The 21,109-nt window shown below is 42.9% G+C and overlaps 1 protein-coding gene across 2 annotated transcripts in view; it reads left to right on the top strand.

Moving 5' to 3' along the window:
• Positions 1-20,889, top strand: part of dhcr7 (7-dehydrocholesterol reductase) — a 55,870-nt gene extending 34,981 nt beyond the window's left edge. For both annotated transcript variants that reach the window (XM_073049772.1, XM_073049773.1), the window contains exons 3-8: positions 1,582-1,804; positions 8,785-8,875; positions 13,732-13,945; positions 14,364-14,568; positions 14,668-14,799; positions 17,130-20,889. In XM_073049772.1, coding sequence (XP_072905873.1) covers positions 1,582-1,804; positions 8,785-8,875; positions 13,732-13,945; positions 14,364-14,568; positions 14,668-14,799; positions 17,130-17,594 — 1,330 coding nt within the window. In that variant the 3' untranslated portion in view covers positions 17,595-20,889. The remainder of the gene's footprint in view (positions 1-1,581; positions 1,805-8,784; positions 8,876-13,731; positions 13,946-14,363; positions 14,569-14,667; positions 14,800-17,129) is intronic.
• The last annotated feature ends 220 nt before the right edge of the window (positions 20,890-21,109 follow it).

Raw genomic sequence — 21,109 nt, 5'->3', positions numbered from 1 at the left:
GGGTGGGGGGGAAGAGGGTGAACCGTAGGAGAAAGGGAAGGAGGGGATCCAGGGAGAACTGATAGGCAGGTGAGGAGAGGTAACAGACCAGAGTGGGGAAATAGAAGAAGGGGGAGGAGTGGTGAGTTGGGAAAAATCCTCTTACTGGAAGGAGAAATTGATATTCATGCCATCAGGTTGGAGGCTACCCAGATGGAATATAAGGTGTTGCTTCTCCAACCTGAGGTTTGCTTCATCTTGGCACAAGAAGCTTTTTTTTTACTGTACAGCACACTACAGACCCTTTAGCTCACAATCTTCCTTTAACCCACTCGAAGATCAATCTAACAGCCCTCCACTTTTCTTTCATCCATGTGCCTATTAAGGGTCTCTTAAATGTTCTTAATGCATCTGCCTCTATCACTACCCTGGCAGTGTGTTCCACACACCCACCGCCTTCTGTGTAACAAGTCTCCTCTGAGAATCCCCTGTACTTTCCCCCAATCACCTTAAAATTATGCCATTTCCGTCCTGGAAAAAAGTCTCTGGCTGTCCACTCTGTCCTCTTATCCTCTTGTACACCTCTGTCAAGTCACTCCTCATCTTCCTTCACTCAAAGAGAAAAGCCCTAACTCACTGAACTTGTCCTCATAAGCAATGTTCCCTCTAATTTTTGTTTTAACAGCTGCGCAGACCAACTGTTGCTCTGAGCAAGAAATTTTTACTGAAAAATGCACGGCACTTCAATAAAACATTATATAAAGGAAAATTCAAGCTGCAAGACAACAAGGGTTATGTACTGTGCAACCCCGTACCTGTGCACTTTGGAGAGAACAATGCTTGTAAGCTATGCCCTCTAATCCAGGTAGCATGCTGGTAAATCTCCTGCACTTCTCTAAAGCTTCCGCATCCTTCCTATAATGAGAGACCAGAATGGCACACAGTATTCCAAGTGTGGTCTGACCATTTTTTTATGGAGCTGCAACATTACCTGGCAACTCTTGAGCTCAGTGCCAGTTGGTGGCGTAGTGCCATCAGCGCTGGACTTTGGGACGGAAGGTCCCGAGTTCGAATCCAGCCGGCTCCCGTGCACGCTTTCCATCTGTGCTGGGTTGAATGTCGAGCTAGCAACTCGACCTCGTAAAAAAGAAATTGCCTTCTACAGAAACATCAACAGCATAGATAGCCTATGCTCTCTCGTGAGTTGAAGGGCAATTCTTCTTCTTGAACTCAGTATTGTTGTGTGCTTAATATTTCAGTTACCTTTGAGTGACCGTGAGAGAGAGAGAGAGAGTGTGTGTGTGTGTAATCTAGTTTGATTAAGCATTCTTGTTTATGTAAATAATTACATGTTATATGTATGAAAATGACAATTGCATATATCATCACAGTACCACGTGATACATCCATGCATGGCTTAAAGATGAAGATGGACCTGTATTTCTGATTCCCGTGTCTTCCTTTGGAATACTTTAATGTTTTGAAGTTACAAAACAAAACAATGATGAAAGCCAACACACTGTACGCCTTCTTAATCTATAAAGTACATTTGCAACCGAGAATCCACCTTGCAGTCTCGTATCTGTGCTTTTGTTTCTGCAGGGAGGTCGACTGGTTTTCTTTGGCATCTGTAGTCTTCCTGCTCCTGTGCGCTCCGTTGATTGTATTCTACTTCGTGATGTCTTGCGACCAGTTCCAGTGTGCTCTGTCCGGTCCTCTTCTCAGTGTGTACTCGGGCAAAACCAGCATCAGTGACATCTGGGATCGAGCACCATCCTTCAGCTGGACGGCTGCTAAAATCTATACCCTCTGGATATGCTTTCAAGTAAGATTCTGGGTGTTGGGCCTGCAGGCTCTTAAAGCTTTGTGAAAATATGTTAGGTACAAATTATGTACCGTACTGCACAAAGTCTTAGGCACATGTATATAGCTAGAGTACCAAGCTGTTAGCACGGTACTGTAGTCATTTTATGTATTGCACTGTACTGCTGCCACAAAGAAAGCAATTTCATGATGTGAGTGATGGTAAACCTGATTCTGATATGGGTCTCTATTGTGGACTGAGAATGGGGAGAGGAAAATCATGGTTGGGAAAAGGTGATGGGAGAGGGGAGGCAGTGGGTTACACCAGGGACATTCTGACGTTCAGTAATGAGCAATAAACCAGTTGTTTGAATGCCCTTGCCTGGTATCTCAGGGCTACGTGTGTGTGCACCTGCACTATACCCTGCCCCTGGCACTGCTTCTCTGTCACGTGTCTCGTACACCTCCCAGGGTGCTCCACCCTCGCCGTTCCTATCCCTTGCTTCCGGCAGATTTACAGGCTCCCCTGCAATTGTCAAATACAGTACTGTGTGAAGTCAGGTACCCTAGCTATCTATGTGCCTAAGATTTCTGCACAATACAGTGTATTGCTGCATTGACAGATGCTGCTATCATTTCTTTATCATCTTTATCTTATGCATCAGTGAGATTAGAACTGGAGGCCATGGGTTAACTTATTTATTTATTGAGCTACAGTACAGAATAGGCTCTTCTGGCCATTTGAGCCATGCCACCCAGCAATCCCCTGATTTAATCTGAGCCTAATCACAAGACAATTTTACAATGACCAATTAACCTACCAACCAGTCTGTCTTTGGCCTGTGGGAGGAAACCGGAGCACCCGGAGGAAACCCACGCAGTCACAGGGAGAACGTACAAACTCCTTACAGGCAGTGGCGGGAATTGAACCCCGGTCACCTGTACTGTAAAGCATTGTGATAACCACTACTCTACCATACCGCCCCAGGGATTAAGGGTGAAGGGTGGAAAGTTTAAGGAGAGCACGAGGGAGAATGTCTTCACTCGAGGGTGGTGAGAGTGTAACAAGCCATCAGCAGAAGTGGTGGATGCTGGTTTGATTTCAACATTTAAGAGAAGTTCGGATAAGCCCATGGATGGGAGGGGTATGGGTCTTGGTGCCGGTCAATAGGACTGTGCAGATTAATAGTTCAGCACATACTTGATGGGCTGAAGAGCCTGTTTTACTGCTACAGTGTTGTAAAAGTTCTTTAAGGAGGAAGGTTTAATTCATATACTTATTTCCATGCCTATTCAGGAGGGCAAAGTGCTTTTGAAATATAAGAAACGCAGTGAGTGACGTGGATGGTAAGATCCCACAAACAGCAATCTTAAAGATGAGCTTTATTTGTCACACGTGCAGCGAAGCGTATAGTGGAGAGCACCGTTTGTGTCAATGACCAGCACATCGTGCTGGGGGCAGCCCACAAGAGTTGCCACGCTTTCAGCACCAACACAACTTGGCCACAACTTACTAGCGTTAACATTGGACTGTGGGAGGAAACCAGAGCACCCGGAGGAAACCCACACAGTCACAGGGAGAAAGTACAGACTCTTTCCAGACACTGGCAGGAATTGAACGTTGGTCACTGGTACTGTCAACTGATACTCTAATTGCTGTCCCTGTTTCAATGACAGCAATCTGGTAAGGATGAACAAAAATGCTTTGTTTGTGTCAAAACAAACCAGTGAGGACAATACTGGGCAGCCCGCAAGTGCTTCCAATAATGATAACATTCTGATAACAGTGACAGAAATGCGATGGTGTGCTGTTAATGAAAAGGTATAGATACAGAACTGCAAAGGTCTCAGGCACATACATATAGCGAGGGTACCTAAGACTTTTGCACAGTACTGTAGTGCAGGGAGGTCATTTGTGATCAATGGTCCCCCTAATTTGTAATGATGGGTGTGCGCAAAAATCTTGTGCTGTGTCATTTGACAACAACATGTGCGCACTGAATAATTTTGTCCATAAAAACGATATAAATGAGCCAGTTCTAAAACCTGCAGACAGATCGCCACAACGTTGTTAATGCTGTCCGCATCAGAAACTGGAAAAGGAAATGCGGTTGCGTAGGAGCGTGAAATATATTTCACATGCCAGCGGGGTAGAGGGTGACAGCCTTTTACGCGCAGTTTAAATTCCTTTGTGCGCTAGTAGCAAAAGATGAGTGTGCACACCTTAGAGGGAACATTGTTTGTGACCCATTTCAGACAGCAGGCAGTGCATTTGTTTTAATCTCAGTTGAAATACTGCACTTATCTGCTGCTGGATTGGAAACATCCATGGCTTCTGTGGTCAGACCCTGGCAACATAACCTGAACCAACGACCTTTAAGCCGCTTTCATTTTCTGTGCCAAGTCAATGGAGTGTGGTCATCCCTTTGAGGGCAGAGGAGGTGTGGGGGGGGGGGTGAAGAGAGAATTCTTCTTCACTTAACCAGGTTTACGGTATGTTTAATTACAGAGCAATGGCAGCAGAGTGCAACTTCAAAGGAAAGAAGCTTGTATTTAACAAAAGCCCTGGATTGTATGCAAACAATTGACAGAGAGGATTGCTAGCAGGATGTTTACATATCCATGTGAAGCAGTTTTTAAAGTTCATCAGTAAATAAGTATTTTAAATGAGAAGAAATTTTATATTCTGACATTTTGTTATGGTGTAGCAGTTAACACATTGTATTGCAGTGCCAGTGGTCACAGAGAGGGGTTCAATTCCTGCTGCTGCCTGTAAGTGTCCGTACCTTTTCCCCATGAGCTCTGGGTTTCCTCCACATGCTCCAGTTTCCCTTCACGTTCCAAAGTTGGAGCGGTTAATGTTAGTGAATCTTGGGTATGCTGTGTTGGCGGCAGAGGCATGGCTAACAACAACTAAGTCATAAACACAAGAGGTTCTTCAGATGTTGAAATCCAGAGTAACACACACAAAATGCTGGAGGAACTCAGCCGGTCAGGCGGCGTCTAAGCAGAAGAATAAAGAGTCAACATTTCGGATGAGACCATCATCAGAAGCTGAACTGGAGGGTTGTTTAGGTATGAAGGGTTAGATTAATCTTGGAGTAGGTCAAAAGGTCAACACAACATTGTGGGTCAAAGAGCAAATATGGTGCTGTAGTGTTCTTTGTTCTATGAATTTCCAGTGTCAATCAGCAAGCTAGAAGAGTCTCTTGGAATTGGTATTGTAGATGTTCCCAATTACTAGGGACCCAGGAAGGTCTTTGGGAAGCACATTCTTTTGATTCAAGTTCCTGTGTGTCATCATCTCTGAAGATCTATCCTAAACCCAACGTATTGATGGAATTGCAAAGAGGTCACATCAGTGGCTATATTTCATTAGGAGTTTGAGGAGATTTTGGTATGTCACCAAGAACTCGCAAATTTCTGCAAATGTACAATAGAGGGCATTCTAACTGGTTGAATCACTGAGTGGACAGGATCATGAAAAACTGCAGAGGGTTGCAAACTCAGCCAGCTCTATCGTGGACACTAGCCTCCCCAACAACAAGGGCATCTTCTAAAGGCAATGCCCCAAGAAGGCAGCATTTGTCATTAAGGACTGCCATCACAAGGGACTACAGGAGGAATGGAGACAGGCTAACCCCTATTGACATCAATAGATCTGGGGTTGAGATGGTGAACAACTTTAAGTTCTTCGGCATACACATCACCGAGGATCTCACGCGGTCCGTACATACTGGCTGTGCAGTGAAAAAGGCACAACAATGCCTCTTTCACCTCAGACGGTTGAAGAAGTTTGGTATGGGCCCCCCCCCCCCCCCCGATCCTAAGATTTTGTACAGGAGCACAATTGAGCATCCTGACTGGCTGCATCACTGCCTGGTATTGGAACTGTACTTCCCTCAATCTCGAGACTGCAGAAAGTGGTGCAGACAGCCCAGCACATCTGTAGATGTGAACTTCCCACTATACAGGACATTTACAAAGACAGGTGTGTAAAAAGGGCCTGAAGGATCATTGGGAACCCGAGTCACCCCAACCACGAACTGTTCCAGCTGCTACCATCCGGGCAACGGTACAACAGCATAAAAGCCAAGACCAGCAGGCTCCACCAGGCCATCAGACTGTAAATTTGTGCTGACACAACTGTATTTCTGTGTTATATTGACTGTCCTGTTGTACAGACTATTTATTATAAATTACTATAAATTGCACCTTTAGACAGAGACATAACAAAGATTTTTATTCCTCATGTATATGAAGGATGTAAGTAATAAAGCTAATTCAATTCAGTTCATTGTTACCATCAAGGAGGACATACAAGAGCTTACAGATGCACACTTAGGAACAGCTTCTTCCTTGTCTGCCATGAACATTACCTCACTACCTGTTTATTTATGCCTCTTTTTACAATATTTAATTAGTGTTTGTGTTTATATGATGGATTCTGGTTATGTGGGACACATTAGGGCTGGTACATCTTGGCCCAATTAAGCAGCTGCCCCACTTCTTTCAAGTTTCATGGAAATCGTTAAATGGTATAAAAATGACAAACTACAGTTCAACTGAGTAACGATTTATGAATTTAAATGAAATACAGAACATGTTAGAACAGTACCAATACCTCTATAATACTATAAAACTATTAGTTCCTACCAGTTATCAAAGGAGGAATTCTGGTGTGTTCTTTTAATTAACTGTAAATGAAGAAAATCAGTGCAGACACGTAGCGCAGATAGTGGACTGCCCTTGATTGCATCCTCATCTTAACGTTCAAGATGATTAATTTGTTGAAGTAGTGAAATTGTTAAATTTTCTAGCAACTCCAAGCCTGGATGTTTGAAACCATAGTGAGCAAAACAGTTCCAAATTGTCTTACGGCTTATTTCTCACCAACTATCAGGTTCAAAAATCACTGCTTTTGAACACACACGCAGCAGACACCATTTAAAAACTGACCGCTCTAAGCATGGTGCAGTGTCTAATGTCACGCAAGTATATTCGACTGACGCTAGTTAGAAACTGTTTGGCACCAGTCTCCTGCCCAAAATAAGCGCCATATTGTCTCAAATAAATGAAGGGAATCCTGGATATTTTCTCAATTTAGCTTTTGTTCTTTAAGAGTCGTCCCAAATAAACGGCTCCCTAATTAACCAATGTCCCAATTAACCGGAATCCACTGTATATTTCTATTGTAATTTATATATGTTTTTTATTATGTGTTGCAATGTACTGCTGCAGCATAACAAGAAATTTTACGACATATGCCAGTGATATTAAGCTTGAATCTGGTTCTGGTGTGTGGCTGTGGAGCTCGTTATAGTACTGCCTGAAGTGTTATCATTCCTTACTGTGTTGTGGAAATTGGGATGGTATGCAGTACGTGAGCTGTGTTGTGACTACATTTTTGTCTGCAGTTTAAACATGACTTTACCGTTCTGACATTCTGGTGCCTTGGGTACAAAAGGCAAGATGCCTGTAGGCTGCCTTAACCCTTCCGTTTGTTTCAATGATCTAATCCACATCTCTCAGTATTTTAAAATTTGAATATATTGCTACATACTTTCATACCATCCACCTTTCCCTGTTCAATTACTTGTATGGATAGTTAGATAAGTTATTGATCCCAACGGAAATTACTGTGCCACAGTAGCATTACAAGTGCACAGGTATACAAATATTAGAAGAGAAATAAGAAAGAGTAGAAAATAAGTTACCTCAAACAATCTAACAGGAGGGGGTCATCACTTCCCCAGCTGTATTATAGAGCTTAATAGCCGAGGGTAAGAATTATCTCATTTAGTGCTCTTTGGAGCAGTGCTGTTGTCTTAGTCTGTTACTAAAAGTGCTCCTCTGTTCAGCCAAGGTGGCATGCAGAGGGTGAGAAACATTGTCCAGAATTGCCAGGATTTTCCGTAGGGTCCTTTGTTCTACCACAAAGTGACCAGCTTGACTCCTACAACAGAGCCAGCCTTTCATCAGTTTATTGAGCCATCACCCGTGTTGTTGCCATTGCCCCAGCACAGCACCATGTAGAAGTTTGTACTGGTGACAACAGATATCATAAAATGGTTACCACCCCATGCAGAATCAAGCAAAGCTATCCCATCACCGTGGGGTGGGCAGCATGGTATTGTAACGATTAGCGTAATGCTGTTACAGCGCCGCTGTCTGTCTGAGGTTTGTACATTCTCCCCGTCACTGTGTAGGTTTCCTCCTGTTTTCTTCCACATTCCAAAGACGTTCAGTTAGGGCTAGTGAGTTGTGGGCAGGTAATGTTGGCGCCAGAAGTATGGCGACACTTGCAGGCTGCCCAGCACAATTCCCACTGATTTAATCTGATGCAGACGATGCATTATACTGTCTGTTTTGATGTACTGCATATGTGACAAGTAAAGCTAATGGAATCGAATCTAATCTAACCTCTGGATTTCTTCTCCCTGACTCTCTCATTTCTCTGCAACCAAGAATCTCTTAAGTTTTCTGCAAATCTGGAATTGTTTTCCTGCTGTTTTTGTTGAGATACGGTGAAAGGTAGGCCCTTCGAGCCACCCTGCCCAGCAATCCTCCAGTTTAATCTGAGCCTAATCACGGGACAATTTACAATGACCAATTAACCTACCAGCTGGTACGTCTTTGGACCGTGGGAAGAAACTGGAGCACCCAGAGAAAACCCATGCGGTCACAGGGAGAATGTACAAACTCCTTGCAGGCAGCGGTATCTTCACATGTACTGCTTCAGTGCTTCGAACATTTTAACTTCGAAGCCTTCTGCGGTATTTTGCTTTTGGGCTAGAGAGAAACTAATGAGGCTTAAAACTGGAGGAGACCCCATCTGATGATTCCAATTACTTGTTTGCGAATGCCTGCACATCATTAAAACCTCCCCGTTTTTCCACGAGTGATTCTCAAAGAAACCAAGTGAAGTACAATTCTTAAAAATGTGTGCAAAATAGCTTAATGCTAATTACTAAAATGTTATTTTCTGTAAATTAATTCCAGGTGTTTTTGTACATTTGTGTGCCTGACGTTTGCCATAAGTTGTTTCCTGGCTATATTGGCGGTATTCAAAATGGTGCATACACTCCTGCAGGTAAGAACAACCTCTTTATTTTAGCCAGCAATATATCAAAAAGAATTTTACCGGTTCTGTTGTGATTGGTTGGATGTACGGTAATGTCGACACATAACAGTGAACGCATCAATGACCAGCGCAGTCGGAGGATGTGCTGCAGGCAGCTCTCGAGTATTACCGTGCTCCTGGCACCAACATAGTGTGCCCACGATTCATGTACCTAACCGATACGTACATGGCCACAATCATCATGAGAAATCATTGGAGGTGGATTGGGGGCACTTAATGAGGAGGGAGGCCAACTCCATCATCAGACAGCACTTCATTGGACCATGGAATGGGAGAGGAAACGGGAGAAACCAAAGTCAACTTGGCGCCGTGGAGGCAGAAAGAGGACCCTGAATCTCACCTGGGGCACAGTAGAGAAGATGCCAAGGACAGACAGAGATGGAGGACCTTCATTGCTGCCCTAAGTGCCAGTGGCGTAGCGGGCAGTAGGTGAGTAGCCTGAAACACAAACAAGAGGAAGTCTGCAGACGCCGGAAATCCAAGCAACACACTCAAAAATGCTGGAGGAACTCAGCAGGCCAGGCAGCATTTATGGGGGATAAAAGTTCAGTCGATGTTTCGGGCCGAAACCTGCCGACGCATTTTGTGCGTGTTGCGAGTAAGTAACCTGTACATCCTTGGAATGTAGGAGGAAACCGGAGCTCCTGGAGGAAACGCAAGCAGTGACAGGGAGAACGTACAAACTCCTTACCAACAGCAGTGGGATGAATCCTAATCATTGGTGCTATAAAGCACTGAGTTAACTGCTATGCTACAGTCCTGCCTCCATATATTGCAACAAAGGCACAAGACATTCTGCCGTCAGTGTGAAAAAAAGACAGTGCACTCAGCATTGGTACTTCAGGATTAATTAAAAGTAAAAATCTACATTTTGACTATATTAAATGTGTAGCTCCGCTTGGTCCATCACTCCTGTATTGTTTTTTGTTCATAATTGTAAATCATTTGAACATGAAACTAAATGTTTAATTTCTCAAGCAAACACTGAAGATAACTTTAGATATTGAATTCATAAAGTACGTTCATACTTTTACCTTTGCTTCAACTGCAAGAAGGGTGAGTTGATAGTTCCAGGTTTATATTTTTAAAACAAAACTTGAATTAATATGAATTCATATTGCATCGTGCATATTTCTTTCATGGTGTCCCAAAGATTTGTACAGGCAGTGAAGTGTGGTTATTATTCTCAACAGCTTTGCTCACAGCAGTCTCCTTAAGCATCTCAACCTCCGTAACGTTCTTCTCATTAAACTTTCCCATTTGGCCAACTGCTCTTGTGGTTCAGTGTCAAATTCAGCTGATGGAGTGTTTTATTGCATTAAAAGCATACACATGTAAACAACACGACATTCTGTAGATGCTGGAAATCTTGAACAACACACACAAAGTGCTGGAGGAACTCTGGGGTTCTAACATTTTTCTATCATTCATTCTTCGGGTTTTATTTTCTCTGTTTTGTGGATGTCTGTGAAGAGTAAGTATTTCAGGTTATATACTGTATAAATTGAGCCATTGAACTCAGAGTCAGATAGCATCTATGGACAGGAGTGCTACAATGAGACCAAACTTGGGTTGGATGAGGAATGTCTCATATTCTCTCTGGGTGGCCTCCAACCTGACAGCGTGAACATCAATTTCTCTAACTTCCAGTAATTACTACTCCCTCCCCTTCTCTTGTTTTCCCCATTCCTCTTTCTGGTTACTCTCTCATCCCTTCTCCTCACTTGCCTATCATCTCCCTCTGGTTCCCTTCCCCCCCCCCACCACTTGCCTTTCTCCATGGCCCCTCCCTGTTATATTCCGATATTCTTCAACGCTTTACCTCTTCCACCCAACACCTCCCAGCTTCTTACTTCATTCCTCCTCTGCACCCACCCACCTTCCCCCTCACTGTTTTTTCACCAATCACCTGCCAGCTTGTACCCCTTCCCATTCCCCATCATCTTATTCCGGTTTTTCTCCCCTTCCTTTCCATTCCTGATGAAGGGTCTCTGCCTGGAACACCGACTGTTTATTCCTCTCCATAGATGCTGCCTGACTTGTTGAGTTCCTCCACCATTTTGTGTGAGTTGCTCATTCAACACATGCAAGTTATAGGGGATGGGAGTGAGGGTGAGATTATTGCAATGTTTTAGAACACAATTTATTGTTTTCTTTTTTAGATTTAGAGATACAGCTTAATAGACATTGGCTTTGTGGGGGAAGCCAGGGAGTGATAGTAGATGGTTGCCTCTCTGACTAGAGCCCTGTGACTAATGGTGTGCTGCAGGGGTCGTTGCCGGGGCCGCTGTTTGCCATCTATATCAGTGTTCTGGATGATAATGTGGTGAACTAGATCAGCAGTTTTGCAGATGACACCAAGTTTGGGGTGTAGTGGACAATGAGGAGAGCTGTCAAGGCTTGCAGGGGGATCCTGGACCAGCTGGAAGAATGGACTGTAAAATGGTGGGAGGAACTTAGTGCAGGAAGTGTGAGGTTTTGCACCGTAGGACCAACAAGGGCAGATCTTACACAGTAAACGGTTGGGCACTGAGGAGTGTGGTAGAACAAAGGGATCTGGGAATACAGGTCCATAATTCATTGAAAGTGATGACACAGGCAGATAGGGTTGTAAAGAAAGCACATTAGCCTTCATAAATCAATGTATTGAGTACAGGATTGTTGAAGTTGTATAAGACATTTGTGAGGTCTAATTTGGATTATTGTGTGCAGTTTTGGTCACTGGCCTACAAGAGAGATGTAAGTAAGGTTGAAAGAATACTGAGAAAATTTACAAGGATGTTGCTGGGTCTGGCAGACATGAGTTTATTAGGAAAGATTGAATGGGTTGGGACTTTATTCCTTGGAATGTAGAAGATTGAGAGAAGACTTGATTGAATTATGCAAAATTATGAGCGGTATAGATAGGGTAAATGCAAGCAGGCTTTTTCCACTGAGGTTGGATGGGACAATAACCAGAGGTCATGGGTTAAGGTGTTTAAGGGGAACATGAGGGGAAACTTCTTCACTCAGGGGGTTGTGGGAGTGTGGATGCAAGCTCAATTTCAACGTTTAAGAGAAGTTTGGATATGTACATGGATGGTAGGGATGTGGAGGGCTCTGGTCCTGGTGCAGGTCGATGGGACTAGGCAGTTTAAATTCTTCTGTAGATCAGCCACAGGGCCTATTTCTGGGCTGTACTTTTCTATGACTGTATAATAACAGGCCCTTTTGCCCAGTAAACCCTCACTGCCTCAAAACCGAGTCATACGGAAGCTGTAACTGGGAAGTCTAAAAGTCTTTATTCATTCAGTGAAGCTGCCAGAGAGAGTCCAGGAGAATCTCACTCTCCTGACACGATGGTGTATACTTCCTCAACACAAAGATCACAGTAAATGTTTACATTCCAATTGCTGTAGTCACCTACTTCACCATTTTGAATATAGTCAGGTAAATTTTCATATTCACTTTATTTTAACTTCAACCATTTGAAGATAGTCAGGTAAATTTACAGAATTGCATACTTAGAAACCCTTCCAGCCCATCCCCAATAACAGAACTCCTTTGAACGTTCAATACCGGTCGGTCTGTTCCAAAATCCAGACACACAAAACATCCCTCTTTAGTTACAGTGTTCATGGATGGAGAATGAATATACAACCCTCCGAAAGGTTAAATGACAAGACAGATCTGTGCATCTGTTGCAGCAAGTGGCAGCAAACACCTTTAACATTGTGTTAATTACAGTAACATTCATCTTTTGTCTTCTCCTACAGAGGAAGATGCCTTTTTTGTTTCAGTGTTAGGGGATGGCTTCATGAATATGTAAATCACCAGAAGGTTGTGTGACATAATAGACTTGTGCATTAATTGGCAGGAAAGCAGTTTTAATAATATGCTAATGGCAGGAACATTCCCCCAGCATCTTGTGTGTGTGTGTTACTCAGTTCAATTATCATTTCACCACACATGAATACAGCCAAAACAGAAGAGTGTTTTTCTGGGGCCAAGGTACAAAATATACACAGCACAAGGCACATATAGTACATCTATGATAGCAAGTAAACATATAGTCACACAAAAAAAATATACATATATGTACTTGCTGTATAGCCCAAGTTCTGGAGTGACATGCCCTGTAAATTGATGGTGGTATCGGCAAGAGAGAGCCGTTCTCAGCAGACCACAGAAACTAATGTGTACACACATGTGCAATCAGGTTGTCATCCCACCAGTTGAACACTGGAGGGCAACACTGAGCAGAGCCACGGCACTACACCGCCTCCTGCTTTTCCCCTCCTGGACTGCAGCAACAGCTTGGGGCCTAGTCCTCACTACAACAGAGGCCTCACAGCTTCCCGCCGTCGTCGTGCCAATAAACAAGAGAAATGGACTTGCAGCATTTTACATTATCGGTGTCCAACAGGGTCTTGCGCCCGCAAGAGAAACATCCAGTGTAATCACTTGCTGTAGACTGTACGCTCCCTTCGTGCACCAACTCCGATGCCTTCGGTACCTTCCTGTAGCAGGCAGTAACACGGTCCACACCAAGTCCAGCCCCTCTGCCATCGAGCAGGTGGGGGAGAAAAGGACAAAAACACCTTTGGTTTGCTCCCCAGAGGCTGCTGCACCTGAACACACCGCCATCTAACTGGAAGTCAGGAAGCGTTGATCAAATGGCTTCCTCTATGTAGAATCAGAATGTCTCATTAAATTGTAAACAGGTTTTATTTCTTGGAGGCTGATTCTTTTTATTTAATCCTTAATTATGCTACCCATATGTCATAATCTAGAATGATCCCTAACGAGTGTCTTTACACCTGCAGGGCTGATCAATAAATATGAGATCAATGGATTACAGGCCTGGATTATCACCCATAGTCTCTGGTTTGCCAATGCCAACTATCTGCACTGGTTCTCCGCCACCATCATATTTGATCATTGGATTCCTCTCCTGTGGTGTGCCAACATCCTGGGCTACGCAGTGGCAATATTTGCAATGTTGAAGGCATATTTCTTCCCCACCAATGCAAATGATTGGTAAGAATTTAATCTGCAGTCTGCTTTGAAGTGCCTTTCAGGTGATGACTTGTTACTATCAATGGTTGTCCTTCAAACAGCCTATAGTAAACACTCAGCATGCAGACTTATTGAATCATTTCATGAAGTAAGAATGAACTGACAATTGGGGGGGGGGGGGGGGTTGGTTTATTTTGAACATAACCTGTCTAACAGTAACCTGTGGCTACACTGGTTGATGGGTAACATTTGCATTCTTTAATAATAAATTTACTTTGAACTTTGAGTCGATGTATATGACTCCTGCAGGCTTGGGGGCAGCAGGCTAGAACTACTGTGACCCAGCGCTTAACATAACAATGTTAACCACAGGTATGTTGCCTTTTAACCATCTGTTCGAACTAAAGACTTTTTAAACTTGTCTAATCCTCTTCCTCAGCAAATTCACTGGCAATTTTTTCTACGACTTCATGATGGGGATTGAATTTAATCCACGCCTAGGGAAGTGGTTTGACTTCAAGCTTTTCTTCAATGGCCGACCTGGTATTGTTGCATGGACTCTGATCAACCTCTCCTTCGCTGCTAAACAGCAAGAGTTGTATGGCCAAGTGACCAATTCTATGATCTTAGTAAATGTGTTGCAGGTAGAGGATATTTCAGTTTCTTAAATAAATATTTCAGTCTGTTTTAATTTGGAAGATGCATTTATTCTCTGTAATGCAATTGATTTATTATACTCTTAGGCAGTTTATGTGCTGGATTTCTTCTGGAATGAAACTTGGTATCTAAAGACGATTGATATCTGCCACGATCATTTTGGCTGGTACTTGGGTTGGGGAGACTGTGTGTGGCTTCCGTACCTTTACACTCTGCAGGTAAGGCAATTTAAGATATCTTTGCTTTCAGATTCCTTCACCTTGATGGAAAAGTGGCAGTAATATGTTTTATCTTAAGGATGGGTGGTGAAGTGGAGATATGTCTCTACCAAAGGAGGTGTAGGGCACTCCTTCCTTCCGCTAGCCTGCAGGTCAGCCCTGGGCAAAGTGTAGCTCCAGCTTATTCCCCCCCCCCCACCCCCGATCAGGGTCATGTGAAGTCATGGGAGCAGGTGGTGGATGGTCACATGAGCAGTTGGTGCATATCACGAGTCCTGGTGATGCAACCACTGATGCCAAGCAGGCGATCTCTGAAGTGTATTGATAATGGCTGGGGTTACCTATCTTGCAAAGACAATGCCCAGAAGAAGGCAATGGCAAACCACTTCCGTAGAAAAATTTGCCGAGAACAATCATGATCATGGAGGAGACCATGATTGCCCACATCAGTAACAGAATGTGGGGGTAGGCGGTGGCAATAAAATCCAACCTACCAAATATCGATGACTAGTCTGGGACCAGCACTTAAGTATCATCTCAAAGAAAGAACAGCACCTCTACCTTAGAGGTTTATGTAGATTTGGCAGGTCACTAGAAACTTTCACAAACCTCTACAGGTGCATGGTGGAGAGTATCCTAACTTGTTGCATCAGAGCCTAGTATAGAAACACCAAAAGCCCAGAAACAGAAAAGGCCGCTGAAAGTGGTGGAGACATCCCAGACCAACACAGACAAAGCCCTCTCCGCCACTCAGCACGTCTACAAGGAGCGGTGCCACAAGAAAGCAGCGTCCATCATTAAAGATCCACCACCATCCAGCCCAGGCACTTTCCTCACTAATACAATCAGGCAGGAGATACAGAAGCCTTGGGCCCTACACCACCAGTTTCAGGGACAGTTATTAGTACAGCTGTCAGGCTCCTGAACTGGTGTGGATAACTTCAGTCACCACTATGAACTGATTCTAGAACCTATAGACTTTGATTTTTTTTTCACTGTACATTGGGTGTTTTGACAGCCATTTTTAAAAAATAGGTTCTATTGTGTTCCTTTGTTTTGTAGCTGCCCGTAAGGAGACGAATCTCAAGGTTGTATGTAGTGTACATACTTTGATAATAAATGTACTTTACATTGAACAGTACACCACAGGAACCGGCCCTTCAGCCCACAATGTTGTGCCAAAGCACCTAAAAAGCAAATCACAAGCACTAATCCCTCCATCTTCCTCACATCCACGTGCCTATCTAAATGTCTCTTAAAAGCCTCTAATGGATTTGCCTCTGCCACCACACCAGACAACGCATTCCAGATAGCTACCACTCTCTGAGTGAAAAAACATCCCTCGCATCCTCTTTAAGCCTACCCCACTCAGCTTCAATACATATCCTCAGGCAGATTCAATAGACATTTCAACCCTGGGATGTAATGTTAAAATTGTACAAGGCATTGGTAAGGCCAAATTTGGAATATTGTATACAGTTCTGGTCACCGAATTATAGGAAAGATATCAATAAATTAGAGAGAGTGCAGAGATGATTTACTAGGATGTTACCTGGGTTTCAGCACTTAAATTACAGAGAAAGGTTGAACAAGTTAGGTCTCTATTCATTGGAGCGTAGAAGGTTGAGGGGGGATTTGATCGAGGTATTTAAATTTTTGAGAGGGATAGATAGAGTTGACGTGAATAGGCTGTTTCCATTGAGAGTAGGGGAGATTCAAACGAGAGGACATGATTTGAGAATTAGGGGGCAAAGGTTTAAGGGAAACACGAGGGGGTATTTCTTTACTCAGAGAGTGACAGCTGTGTGGAATGAGCTTCCTGTAGAAGTAGTAGAGACCAGTTCAGTTGTGTCATTTAAGGTAAAATTGGATAGGTATATGGACAGGAAAGGAGTGGAGGGTTATGGGCTGAGTGCGGGTAGGTGGGACTAGGTGAGATTAAGAGTTCGGCACGGACTAGGAGGGCCGAGATGGCCTGTTTCCGTGCTGTGATTGTTATATGTTATATGGTTAAACTGGTACACCCTGTCTACTCTATCTATGCCTCTCTCGATCTTGTAAACCTCCATCAGCTCTCCCCTCAGCCTTCACTGCTCCAGAGAAAACAGCCCAAGTTTATCCAGCGAGACTCTCATGCCCTCTGAACCAGGCAGCATCCTGGTAAACCTCTTCTGGACCCTCTCCAAAGCCCCAACATCCTTCCTGGAGTGGGGTGACCAGAACTTAACACAATATTTCAGATGTGGCGTAACCAGAGTTTTATAAAGTACTTTGAAATTTTGATGCCCTCATTTATAAGTTTGGAGCTAACGATCAGTTCTTCATCACAGGGTCTGTATCTCGTCTACAACCCAGTCCAGCTGTCAACTGGCACAGCAATTGCTGTTCTTCTCTTGGGGTTGGTTGGCTACTACATCTTCAGAATGGCCAACCACCAGAAGGATCTCTTCCGGCGCACAGGGGGCAACTGTGAGATATGGGGCAAGAAGCCCAAGTACATTGAATGCACCTACTTGTCCATCGATGGCACAACGCACCACAACAAACTGCTGATCTCCGGATTCTGGGGGTTGGCACGCCATCTTAACTACACTGGCGATCTTATGGGCTCCCTTTCTTACTGCCTGGCCTGTGGATTTGGACACCTCCTGCCATATTTCTACATTATTTACATGTCTATCTTGCTGGTCCACCGCTGTATCAGGGATGAACACCGATGCCTGAACAAATATGGCAAAGACTGGAGGCGTTATACAGATAAAGTGGCTTATCGTCTTTTACCTGGGGTATTTTAGGACTGTTTGCATCAACTGTCGTTTTCAGAGAGACTCATTTTCCTTTAAGCAAAGTAAGTTCACCAGTAGAAGCTCTGATCTTCAAGTACATTTTTACTCAAAGTAAAACCATGCCTTAAAAGTTCGAAATAAGAAGGAAAATACTGTGCATATTGAAGGTGGAAAAAATGCTGAAGAAATTTCACAAGAATTAACTGCCAGCTAAGGTCAATCAGCTTACATTCACATTGCACTTCCTTTAAGTACAAAATTGAGACATGCATCTTCAGTCAGAAGCATGCTGTTTTGGTTTTATGGTCTGTCGATGTCAGAGATTTTTACTGTTGTCGTTAGTTAAATTAATTTAATTTCTTCAAATTGATCGATGAAAGTCTCAAATGCTGTCATCCCTGCTGGGAATTGGAATTTGTGTGTGTTTGCTTACTGCTTGTTACGTCACTGGTGTTCGGGGCAGCAATGAAGGCCCTCCATCTCTTGCAATATTCAGGGCTTCCTTCGCCTGGCTTCCTCTGGGTTTTCACTACTGTCAGTCATGCAAGTCCCTGGAGGAGACTCAGGAATACCGTCACACTCAAATATAGAAGGATTCTTCGTTGCTGCTTCCTTAGCTGTTTTGTTTTACCAGTCAGGGTTGTTAGATAGATAGATAGATACTTTATTCATCCCCATGGGGAAATTCAACTTTTTTTCCAATGTCCCATACACTTGTTGTAGCAGAACTAATTACATACAATACTTAACTCAGTAAAAAAAAAATGATATACATCTAAATCTTATCTAAATCTAATCTTAACCCTGAGCTGAACCCCTAAACCTGGTGGACCGGTGGACCACTGTCTGGCCTCTACTCTTTGACCTGTTTGACGTGGATGACCCCACCAAGAGCCAAAGTGTAAAGCCCTGACTCCAGCCAGCATGGCTCTGTGGGTCCTTAAAACACACAAGCCTCCAAACCCAACGTCAAGGTTGTAGTGACATTTGATGAACAGTGAATGGCTAGACGTTATGAGCTTAAATATGCATTATAACTAGGCTTGGCAGAATTTATTTAATAATTTTGACATAAACATTACTTTGACACATTTGTTTTGAATGTAATTGATTTGAATTTTCATGATCGCATCAGATGCGAGCTGTGAGAAAAGACAATCTCAGCAGCTCCTTTTTTAATTTAAAATATAAAGAGCCTCAATATAAAGTAAATATCCACGGATTAGTCATACGAATCTTACCTCCTTTAAATCATTATGATTGTTTTATAGTTACATTCGCAAACAAAATGCAAAGCACAAGCATCTTCCTCAGGTTGTCTGCTTAATTTTAAAAGATTTCTCTGATCATCGTTTTGCATTACTAATTTCTTACTATAAATGAAAATTAACTATTTTCTCAGTGTGAGATGAAGTTGATAATTAGCATTAACAGATTAGGAAAAAAATCACATTCTGCCAGGACTGATTATAATTTAATTTATAAGTGGGTATTTTGGGTATCTTTCCCCAGATAGGACATTGGAATTTTCTTTTTTTTTCAAACTGTTGAAATAACTGTTTAAATGAGTTAATAGTTATGTTTGAGAGGAAAATGAGAAACCTTCATTGTTCTAGTGATAGAGAAAACAACAGATGCTGGAAAGCTCAAACAAACAGAAAACATGGAATTACTCAACAGTTCAGCTGCATTTGTGGGACAAGAAACAGTCAGTGTTTCCTATTGATGACCCATCATTGGAATAGAATGGAAACACAAGAAGCTTGTGAAGATGCAGTGGTGGAGCAGGAAGTCTTTGATAGGGTAAAACCTGAGTGAACATGGGGATAGAATATAAGTGAATAGGAGCATTTAGAGAGTGAGGACATACTGAAGAGCGTAGACCAGGGGACCCCGACCTTTCTCATGCCATGGACCAATGCCATTAGGCAAGGGTCCGTGAACCCCAGATTGGGAACCCTTGGCCTAGACAACAGAATATGGGAGTTGCAAAATGTAGAGCTGGGGGGCGTGCCTGGCAGATCAGGAACAGCACCTCCTCTACTTTTACTGTGTGAGGTGGGAGGGTAAGAAACAAAAGAGGGGGTAAAAATTAGGCTTATCAGAGACATCCACCCCCCCCCCCCCCCCTTTCAGTTTTACAAACTTCTGTCTGCATTCAAGTTCTGACAAAGGGTCACTGATCTGAAACATGAACTGTTCCTGTTCGATCTGACTTGCTGAGTATTTCCAGCATTTCCTGGTCCCATTTTGCATCTGTATATTTCATACCTTTCACAGCCTCGGGAGGTCTTGTTTACAATTAATTCACCACTTGTTCAACGCATGCTCTGGGAAAAATGTGGCAGCCTATTTTCAATGTAGCCAGTGATTTGAAGATCGGCAGATAACCTGTCTTTAGTAAGATTGAGGAGTGAAGGGCAGCACGGATAACTTTTCACCCTCTGAAGGATGCTAAACACCAAGGCAACAGTGCAGAGGAAGGTTTGCAATTAGCTATTCATTGAGGCAGCTGTTTGTAAGTAGCTGTCTTGATTCTCATTCAGTCTCGCTTTATCAGAGGTTTTTAACTTAGATATTGTAGACCAATCCAGGAGGAATGATGTATTTATACTTGAGACCATGTGTAATAGATTGGGTCCCTCGCTGTTTATGATGCCCGACTAGAAGTGGATTTGCATATTGGAGTTGCAGACATACTCAGCCACAAAAGGTGAAGTTACACTGGAACGACACTAAAGCTGTGGAAATACATCTTCGTAATAACCATTATAGTTGAATAATTTTTGAGTTGATGTATTGGTAGTGAAATTTTACAGCTGTTATCTATGTCAGTTATACCAATTGTGTTCCATTTTAGAAGTTTCCTTAAAAAATGAGTTTTTGGACAATAATGACACCAAAAATGCCAAGACGTCCAAAGTTTCTCTCTAAATCTGAAAATTCCATCTTTTCTTCTGTACTGCAAACAGTGTGCATTAAATCTGTATTTTTAAAAATACATATGTTTCTTCATGGTATGTAAACGTCACTGGCAACAATAGCATTTAAGGTCTATCTCCAATTGCCCGTGAATTGAGGAGGGAGTACAGAGCCAAACACATCGGTGGGTCTGGAGTTACACGGAGACAGAACCAAGTAAAGAGAGACCTTTCATCAGGACTTGACCCATAGCTCTGAATTTCCAGCATCTGCAGAGAGTAGATGTCCCTCCTTTAAGGCTGTTGGAGAACCAGATGTGTAACTATTTACAATGGGAAATCCAATTTAGTAAAATTTTGAGAAATAAAGTGAAAAAAAAATTTCTAAAGTGTTGTGTATTTTTGTTTTGACTTTATAAATGGAAAGGTATTTTGTGTGTCATTTTTTAACTCCTGGAAATTGTGGGTTTTGATTTTAAACTCTTCCAATTTTGAATGCAAATAAGTCAAGCTGACCCACTCAAAGTTTTAAGGCTGAAAAGGGAAAATCAAAGATTATAGATTTTTATGGACAGTACTAGGGCAAATTAATAAAGATGTAAT

This window comes from Hemitrygon akajei, chromosome 6 (genome assembly GCF_048418815.1).
Source record: "Hemitrygon akajei chromosome 6, sHemAka1.3, whole genome shotgun sequence".
NCBI lineage: Eukaryota > Metazoa > Chordata > Chondrichthyes > Myliobatiformes > Dasyatidae > Hemitrygon > Hemitrygon akajei.
Note: the sequence above shows the minus strand (reverse complement) of the source record. Positions and strands in the feature narration are given on the sequence as shown.